Source organism: Vicia villosa, linkage group LG3 (assembly GCF_029867415.1).
Source record: "Vicia villosa cultivar HV-30 ecotype Madison, WI linkage group LG3, Vvil1.0, whole genome shotgun sequence".
NCBI classification, from domain to species: Eukaryota; Viridiplantae; Streptophyta; class Magnoliopsida; order Fabales; family Fabaceae; genus Vicia; species Vicia villosa.
The window spans coordinates 212,360,402-212,370,793 of record NC_081182.1 but is presented as its reverse complement, the minus strand read 5'-3'; the positions used below and the strand labels follow the sequence as shown (position 1 = coordinate 212,370,793).

General features: G+C 40.9%; 1 protein-coding gene across 1 annotated transcript; it reads left to right on the top strand.

Moving 5' to 3' along the window:
* The first annotated feature begins 3,768 nt into the window (after nucleotides 1–3,768).
* On the top strand, nucleotides 3,769–5,050 carry LOC131659872 (uncharacterized). The gene is made up of 4 exons (XM_058928997.1): nucleotides 3,769–3,975; nucleotides 4,054–4,259; nucleotides 4,362–4,872; nucleotides 4,991–5,050. Exons 1-4 carry the CDS (start codon nucleotides 3,769–3,771, stop codon nucleotides 5,048–5,050), a joined length of 984 nt encoding a protein of 327 aa, XP_058784980.1.
* The last annotated feature ends 5,342 nt before the right edge of the window (nucleotides 5,051–10,392 follow it).

Here is a 10,392-nt window from a genome sequence, read left to right as displayed (position 1 = left end):
TCCTTCTTCAAATATTTATCTCTTCTTGCTCCTTTCTATGCGCAATGGCTAGAAGTTCAAAGAATAACATGTCATCTATTGCTAGAATATGTCCCAAATTTCGAAACGATTTGTCAATGAAGGTGTTCATTTCTAAATCTGCTGCAAATCCAGGGAGAGAATATTAGAAGTGAAAATTTTGGGGGAAGGAAGAAGATTGTCACAAACTTTATTGAGATGATGAATACTTTTGCTCAATTGATAGGAAACGAATTATAGAAGACGATGAATGATGCAATAGATGTGATGTGATGATTGAGTATTTAAGAAATTTTGGGCGAGATTTTGGGAAGGAATATGGAAGAGAATTTTGGTCAAATTTTAGTTCCAAGGAGATGGAGGATTTGAAGAACAAGTTGGAGAACACAAGGAAGAAATTTTCTTTTCTAGTTGTAGTACTTATATGTTCCTGGGTTTACTTTGTCATAGATTTAGCATGAATGTTTTATTGTTTTGGAATTGTTGTAGTACTTATGTGAGCAATATGTTTGATTTGAAATGAATGAGAAAAACAAGAATTGTTGTCAAAGTTTTAGCATGAATATTGTATTGTAATGTTGATGTATATCTCGGTTAGATGAACATGAATTGTTGTCAAAGTTTTAGCATGAATGTTGTATTATAATGTTGTATGTGAACAAGAAATGTTGTCAATATATCTCAATTATATGAAAAAGCATATTGGATTATGGTTGAGGTTAATTGATGTGAATTAAACTTCCCATATTATCGAATTATGGTTGATGTAAATCTAAATTAAATTGCTATAATTTATGGTTAAATTAGTTTGAATCAAAACAAGATAACACATAATGACATTACAAGTAGCATAGACATAGTCTCCAAAATGACATTACAAGTAGCATAATACATAGTCTCCAAAATGACATTACAAGTAGCATTAAACTTCCAAAAGGACAGTACATAAAACATAGTATTCCAAAATGACATTAAACTTCCAAAATACATTACAAAGTAACCACCTTGATGGAAGATGACACTGAATGCGACCTTTTCTACAATTACAAAAATACCCAAGCCTTAAACTAATGTTATTGGTAATGTAACACACATGCTTATGTTTGGGACCACAACAAACTTACACTAAAAAAATATTAAACTACGCATACCTTTTTCCTATTGTACGTTGTGGTCAGGACGAGCTATCCATGTCCAGGACTTTCTAGTTTCAATGCGATGCTCAAGGTTTCCAGTTTCAATGTAATGTGATGCTCATAGATGAAAACGATTGAGAAGAAGACGACAACATCCGATTTCGGTATTAGGATTATGTTAGGTTAATGTAATACCCGACATCATATTTATTGATCTTATTTATAATTACTAATGAAATTGGTATAAAATGGGATGGATAAATATGATGTATATTCCACAAATTGATCTTTAGTGTTAACTAAAGATATTAGTAGTAAGAGGAAGGGTATAATGGTATTTTCGCCCTTAAGTAGGATAGAGTCATGTTTGGATGATCATTCTATTCCTTTTCAAAAATCAGAATTTGTGTTAGAAGGGAAAGAAGAGAGAAAGCGTGAAAGAAGAGGAAGAAAGGAGAGGAGTTCCAACTTGGTCCAATTGATCATCTTTGCATGCTACAGATTCTGTCCCACTTTTGCTTCTATCATCATCTTCATCCTTGCTACAACATCATCTTCATCTGATTCTTTCTCTGAGGTGAGTCCTTAGTTAGATACCATGGGGTTTTTGCATGTTGGGGTTCTGTTTGGGGTTTAGGGATTGTGTGACACTTAATGAATCCATGAATCTAATTATGATGTCTTGCCTTAATTCCTTGTTGTTAGATGATTCTGAATACAATGCATGTTTAAATTCGAAGAAACCTGGTTAGTAATGCAAGGGGGATCATCTATAGGATGTTGGGACTGGTTTTAGAGCTCCTAAAACGCAGAAAAATGATTCTGCTTCAGAGTAATCGGTTACTGGGCCCTGGGTAACCGATTACCCTGTGTATTTTGGCGTGGATGGGCATTTTTGAAGCCAGTAATCGGTTACTCTGGGACCAGTAACCGATTACCCTGGGCGCAGGGGTGAAAAATCAGCAAACTTGGGAAATTCATATCTCCCACCTCGTACATCCGATTGACGCGTACCATATACCGTTAGAAAGCTAATTAAATATACTACCTAGGAAAATTAGCCTCAGTGCTCAAAAGTTAATTTTTGGTATATCAGATGAACCTGTAGCGAAGAGCGACATGTATAATATATGGAAATATGCTGCCATAATGAATATTTATCTTCAAATATTATGCTATATTATTGCGTGCTATGCTGAATGTATGAAACTCCGTCGTTTTGGTTGAACGATCGGATTGCTTGTCTTGTTTGTGACCTTGACTTTATGTCATATTTTGTATGCTTGAATCGAAGTGGCCGGCAGGCTAGATTGGGACGCGCTCTGACCGTGTAGTCTACGAGCCCTCCCGGACCATGTAGTCCAATGGAATAACCCGTTCATGTGTATTGTTCGATATGGTGTGCATCTGAGCTACCGTTGCAGTGTGCTCGTGAGTTTCCGTACGGGGTTTTACTCACTTGCCGTTAACACACTTGCGTGCTCGGTATGGTGGGGTTATGCGGCTATGTAGGCTAATGCATAATGTGGTAACTCACCTCTAGTAAAGTCACGTAGACTAATACTAGGCTTTCGCCCGATGGGCTCAGGCGTCAAGGTGGCGGTTTGTACTCGGCGTAACTCACTAGCGTGAAGAAGGTTAACGGAACAATGACGCCATTTAGGCAAAAGTCATCTCGCGGCCATTTAGGCTTGTGCGAACCCGTTTAACCGTCTTGCAGTGTGCTTGTACAAGTCCCTTGACATATAGGCAGGAGGTTACTCATCGAGGATGCATTTATTCCATAATCTAGCCGAGGTTATTTACACTTCTGGATTCCCTGTAAGTGGATGCGGGTTTGCATACTTGTTTGTTATACAATGTGTGATTGCTTGAGACAAGTCCAATGGTGGACAAGTCGCCTTATTTGCTCCGTATTTGTACCGGAAGCGAGGATAACCCTGAATCCATGGTGGATTCACTTACTTTTGCATGTTCCCTTTAGATCCGAGTGGACCGATAGGATAGGTGGACTCACTGAGATTTAGTAATCTCATCCCATTCCAATTATATTTTTTTCAGGTGGTTCGAGACAAGATCGCGGTAAGGGAAAGATGGATTAGATCTCTTGGTGATACTTGGATGTTTCTTTTAGTTCTTATCGTGCTTGCTAGTTTATGTATTTTGGACATGTACTATTATGATGTACTTGTATTTTGGCCATGATACATTCGGCTTTTGTACTCGTGTACTTCTACTTTCCGCTGCAAAACATTATGTATTTTGTTGTCTTATGAACCATTTATAATACTTTATGCATATTATTCTAGACAAATATGTGTGGGGTGTTACAGTTGGTATCAGAGCAGGTCGATCCTCGACTTTGCTAAGGCACATCATAATGTAGTACAATTCTGCCTCATATGTGTATAATCAGTATGATTCCTTATGTCTTATTTATGGCATTGAGTCTGATCAGCTTGATTCCATGCGTAGGACAGACAGGGAGATGGCTGAGCAACGCAGAGGTCCCGGAAGGCCCAGAACTAGGCATGTGGAGCCCGAGCAAGAAGCTGGTGGTGCAGGCGTGCCTTGGCAACAGATGATGCAGCAGATGATGCAACAGAACCAGATGATGGCCCAAATGATGCAAGGCATGCAGGGACAACAACCTCCTGCTCAAGTTCCCGTTCCTCAAGCTGCAACTGGACCTGATTTTCGTGCCTTCTTCAGGATGGATCCTCCAGAGTTTGTTGGCGGACTTGATTCACTCCTGGCTCATGACTGGTTAGCTGGAATGGAGAGGGTGTTTCAAGCTATTCAGTGTACTGAAGAAGAGAAGGTGATCTTTGCCACTCAGAAGATGAAGGGACCATCTCTTAGGTGGTGGAACACTGCATCTACTTATTTCACCACACAGGAGATTCCTAAGGATTGGCAACACTTCAAAGTGGCATTCTTGGAGAAGTACTTCCCTAACAGTGTGAGGACTCAGAAGGAACGTGAATTTCAGAACTTCAAGCAAGGTGACATGACTGTTTCAGAATATGCAGAGAAGTTCGAGGACTTGGCAGACTACTCCAGACAAGCCGTTTATGCTCCAGATGAACTATGGAAGATTGATCAGTTCATGATGGGTTTGAGGGCCGACATTGCTCATAGTGTTTCCCAAAGAGAGTTCACCACTTATGCTGAATGTTTGAGGCAATGCTATGTTGCCGAAAACAGTTTGAAGAGGGTTCAAGAAGAAAGGAACCAGAACAGAACTAACTTTAGGGAGCAAGGGAGATCTACTCAACATTTGAGGCCCCGTAACCCTCCATCAAAGAAGAAGCAGGTTTATGGTGACCAATCGGCTCAACCTCCCCATTGTCGCAAGTGTGGAAGGAAGCATACCGGGGAGTGCAAGTTTGTTTCTGTGACTTGTTTTAGATGTGGCGAGCAGGGCCACATAGCTCCACAGTGTCCACAAAAGAGGATTCCAGAGAAGACTGCAGGTCGAGTTTACACTTTGGATTCGAGAAAGGCCAAGGGAAACAACAATCTTATTGCGGGTACGTGCTATGTTAACAATCAACCTTTATGTGTTTTAGTTGATTGTGGAGCCACTCATTCCTTTGTCTCTATTGAGTGTGTTTACCGACTTGGTTTGGAAGCTACTCCATTACCCAGTCCTATGATTATTTCTTCGGCGACGGACGATACCGTGGAAGCTCGACTAATTTGTAAAGATTGTTCAGTCTCTTTTAATGGTCGTGACTTCCCGATTGATCTAATTTGTTTACCCCTCAAGAAGCTTGATGTTATTCTAGGGATGGATTGGTTGTCTCTTAACTCGGTATACATTGGTTGCAAAGAGAAGGCCATATTCATTCCTGCTGAAGAGACTTCTTCTGACAATGCAATTGCCAAGTTGATAGAAGGTACAATCAGCTCGGTTAATTATCTCTTTTCCCAAGAAAGATCCTTTCTTTTAGTTCTTTCCAAAGAACCTTCTGTGAGAGTTGAATGGTCGGAGATTCCAGTGGTGTGCGAATTTTCCGATGTTTTTCCTGAGGATATCACTTCTCTTCCTCCGGAAAGGGAAGCAGAATTCTCAATTGATCTTGTTCCGGGAACAGCCCCAGTTTCCATCACTCCTTATAGGATGTCTCCTATTGAACTCAGAGAACTGAAACGTCAATTGGAAGAGCTTCTTGCTAAGCATTTCATTCAACCCAGTGTTTCTCCATGGGGAGCTCCTGTTCTTTTGGTGAAGAAGAAAGACGGAAGTATGCGCCTGTGCATCGATTATCGTCAGCTGAACAAAGTCACCATAAAGAACAAATATCCTCTACCGCGGATTGATGACCTCCTAGATCAATTGAAAGGAGCCAGTGTGTTCTCGAAGATTGATCTTAGGTCAGGATACCATCAAATCCGAGTGAAGAGCTCAGATGTACCTAAGACTGCATTCAGGACTCGATATGGTCACTACGAGTTTTTGGTTATGCCATTTGGTGTGACTAATGCTCCGGCAGTTTTCATGGATTACATGAATCGAATCTTTCAGCCATATCTGGACCAGTTTGTAGTAATCTTCATTGATGATATTCTTGTGTATTCTCGTACTCCTGAAGATCATGAAGAACACTTGCGGATTGTGTTATCTACTCTTCGAGAGAAACAGTTGTATGCCAAATTCAGTAAGTGTGAGTTTTGGCTATCCGAAGTAAGTTTTCTTGGTCACGTCATCTCAGGAGGAGGCGTAGCAGTGGATCCTTCTAAAGTAGAAGCGGTGGTGAATTGGGAGAGGCCAAAGAGCGTGACTGAGGTCAGGAGCTTCCTAGGCTTGGCAGGTTATTACCGGAGATTTATTATGGGGTTTGCTAAGTTAGCCTTACCATTGACAAAGCTTACGCGAAAGGAGGTTGCTTTTGAATGGGATTCCGAGTGTGAACAAAGTTTCCAGAAACTTAAGAAGAAGTTGACTACTGCACCCGTGTTAGTGATTCCGGATCCAAACCGATCCTATGAGGTGTTCTGTGATGCTTCTAAGAAAGGTTTAGGTGGAGTATTGATGCAAGATGGCCAGGTGGTAGCTTATGCCTCTCGACAGTTGAGATCTCATGAAGAGAATTACCCGACCCATGATCTTGAGCTTGCTGCAATAGTTTTTGCACTTAAAGTGTGGCGACATTACCTATATGGCGTTCACTTTGAAATGTTTAGTGACCACAAAAGCTTGAGATATCTCTTTGACCAGAAGGAGTTGAATATGCGACAAAGGAGATGGATGGAGTACCTCAAGGATTATGACTTTGAATTGAAGTATCATCCAGGAAAGGCCAACAAAGTGGCAGATGCATTAAGTAGGAAGGAATTTCGAATTGCTGAGTTGATGATGTTAGAGCATGACTTATTGGAGAAATTTCGAAATCTCAACCTTCAGTTTGAATGGACACCCAATGGTGTGTTGATCAGTAATTTGAGCATTCAGAATGAGCTACGAGAAAGAATTCGGATATCCCAAGGGTATGATGAGCAATTGCAAGCAAGCAGAGATATGCCTGATTTTGTGAGAGCACCTGATGGAGTAATCTTGTTTAAGCAACGGATGTGTGTACCTAATGACTCTGAGTTGAAGCGTTTGATTTTGGATGAAGCCCACAAGAGTAGATTTTCTATTCATCCTGGATCGACCAAAATGTATCAAGACTTGAGAAAAGACTTTTGGTGGCCAGGGATGAAGAAGGAGATTGCTGTGTATGTGGCACAATGTCCCATTTGCCAACAGGTTAAGATTGAGCATCAGAGACCAGGAGGAATGTTGCAACCATTAGAGGTACCAACGTGGAAATGGGATTCTATCTCTATGGATTTCATTGTGGGATTACCTCGTACTCGAGGCGGACATGATTCTATATGGGTGATAGTGGACAGGTTGACCAAGTCTGCTCACTTTTTACCTGTAAAGACCACTCACAAGGTGATTCATCTCGCAAGGCTTTTCATAGCAGAGATTGTACGGTTGCATGGCGTGCCGTCCAGTATAGTGTCTGATCGTGATCCAAAATTCACTTCAAGATTTTGGAAGGTGTTTCATAAAGAATTGGGGACTAGACTAGACATGAGTACGTCTAACCATCCTCAATCCGATGGGCAGACGGAGAGGACGATCCAGACAATAGAGGATATGTTAAGGGCTTGCATTTTAGAAGAAGGTGGGAGTTGGAAAGATCATTTGCCATTGATAGAGTTCGCATACAATAACAGTTACCATGCTAGTTTGGGTATGGCTCCCTATGAAGCTCTATACGGGAGAAAATGTCGATCACCTTTGTGTTGGGCCGAAGTAGGGGAGAAGAGTATTCTTGGACCGGAGATTATACAAGAAACCACCGAGAAAGTTAAGATGATCCGAGATAATCTCAAGAAAGCCCAAGACCGACAAAAGAACTATGCGGACAAGCGGAGGAGACCTTTGGAATTTGAAGTGGGTGATCATGTGTATTTGAAGGTCACCCCGAGATTAAGGTTGGGAGGACCGTTCAAAACGCGTAAACTCAGTCCGAGATATGTAGGACCGTATCAGATTATGAGACGGATAGGTGAAGTGGCTTATCAGTTGGCATTACCACCTTCACTATCCGGGCTGCATGACGTATTCCACGTATCTCAGCTCCGAAAGTTTGTGGCCGATACCTTTCATCCTATCCTTCCGGATTCTGTTGAAGTAGAACCAGATCTTTCCTATGATCCTCAACCTTACCGTATCCTGGAGCGTGCTAGCAAGTCCCTCCGGAGTAAGGAGATACCTATCGTGAAAGTGATGTGGGATGAGACGCGTCCTGAGGAGGCTACTTGGGAGCTTGAGTCAGAGATGCGGGAATCCTATCCTCACTTGTTTTGGTAAGTTTCTTCGAATTCGAGGACGAATTCTATTTAAGGGGGGGAGAATGTAATACCCGACATCATATTTATTGATCTTATTTATAATTACTAATGAAATTGGTATAAAATGGGATGGATAAATATGATGTATATTCCACAAATTGATCTTTAGTGTTAACTAAAGATATTAGTAGTAAGAGGAAGGGTATAATGGTATTTTCGCCCTTAAGTAGGATAGAGTCATGTTTGGATGATCATTCTATTCCTTTTCAAAAATCAGAATTTGTGTTAGAAGGGAAAGAAGAGAGAAAGCGTGAAAGAAGAGGAAGAAAGGAGAGGAGTTCCAACTTGGTCCAATTGATCATCTTTGCATGCTACAGATTCTGTCCCACTTTTGCTTCTATCATCATCTTCATCCTTGCTACAACATCATCTTCATCTGATTCTTTCTCTGAGGTGAGTCCTTAGTTAGATACCATGGGGTTTTTGCATGTTGGGGTTCTGTTTGGGGTTTAGGGATTGTGTGACACTTAATGAATCCATGAATCTAATTATGATGTCTTGCCTTAATTCCTTGTTGTTAGATGATTCTGAATACAATGCATGTTTAAATTCGAAGAAACCTGGTTAGTAATGCAAGGGGGATCATCTATAGGATGTTGGGACTGGTTTTAGAGCTCCTAAAACGCAGAAAAATGATTCTGCTTCAGAGTAATCGGTTACTGGGCCCTGGGTAACCGATTACCCTGTGTATTTTGGCGTGGATGGGCATTTTTGAAGCCAGTAATCGGTTACTCTGGGACCAGTAACCGATTACCCTGGGCGCAGGGGTGAAAAATCAGCAAACTTGGGAAATTCATATCTCCCACCTCGTACATCCGATTGACGCGTACCATATACCGTTAGAAAGCTAATTAAATATACTACCTAGGAAAATTAGCCTCAGTGCTCAAAAGTTAATTTTTGGTATATCAGATGAACCTGTAGCGAAGAGCGACATGTATAATATATGGAAATATGCTGCCATAATGAATATTTATCTTCAAATATTATGCTATATTATTGCGTGCTATGCTGAATGTATGAAACTCCGTCGTTTTGGTTGAACGATCGGATTGCTTGTCTTGTTTGTGACCTTGACTTTATGTCATATTTTGTATGCTTGAATCGAAGTGGCCGGCAGGCTAGATTGGGACGCGCTCTGACCGTGTAGTCTACGAGCCCTCCCGGACCATGTAGTCCAATGGAATAACCCGTTCATGTGTATTGTTCGATATGGTGTGCATCTGAGCTACCGTTGCAGTGTGCTCGTGAGTTTCCGTACGGGGTTTTACTCACTTGCCGTTAACACACTTGCGTGCTCGGTATGGTGGGGTTATGCGGCTATGTAGGCTAATGCATAATGTGGTAACTCACCTCTAGTAAAGTCACGTAGACTAATACTAGGCTTTCGCCCGATGGGCTCAGGCGTCAAGGTGGCGGTTTGTACTCGGCGTAACTCACTAGCGTGAAGAAGGTTAACGGAACAATGACGCCATTTAGGCAAAAGTCATCTCGCGGCCATTTAGGCTTGTGCGAACCCGTTTAACCGTCTTGCAGTGTGCTTGTACAAGTCCCTTGACATATAGGCAGGAGGTTACTCATCGAGGATGCATTTATTCCATAATCTAGCCGAGGTTATTTACACTTCTGGATTCCCTGTAAGTGGATGCGGGTTTGCATACTTGTTTGTTATACAATGTGTGATTGCTTGAGACAAGTCCAATGGTGGACAAGTCGCCTTATTTGCTCCGTATTTGTACCGGAAGCGAGGATAACCCTGAATCCATGGTGGATTCACTTACTTTTGCATGTTCCCTTTAGATCCGAGTGGACCGATAGGATAGGTGGACTCACTGAGATTTAGTAATCTCATCCCATTCCAATTATATTTTTTTCAGGTGGTTCGAGACAAGATCGCGGTAAGGGAAAGATGGATTAGATCTCTTGGTGATACTTGGATGTTTCTTTTAGTTCTTATCGTGCTTGCTAGTTTATGTATTTTGGACATGTACTATTATGATGTACTTGTATTTTGGCCATGATACATTCGGCTTTTGTACTCGTGTACTTCTACTTTCCGCTGCAAAACATTATGTATTTTGTTGTCTTATGAACCATTTATAATACTTTATGCATATTATTCTAGACAAATATGTGTGGGGTGTTACAGTTAAACAATGATTTTAATCTAAAAAATTTAATTAAAATAAATAAATCACATATGGCATTTAAATTATTATTTAATTTAAATAAAATGACAACGTGTCAATGCCACCTATGCTTTTTTAAATTTCACAAGATAATGATAAAAGTTATGAAACTCTAGACTTAGAAATCAAATTTT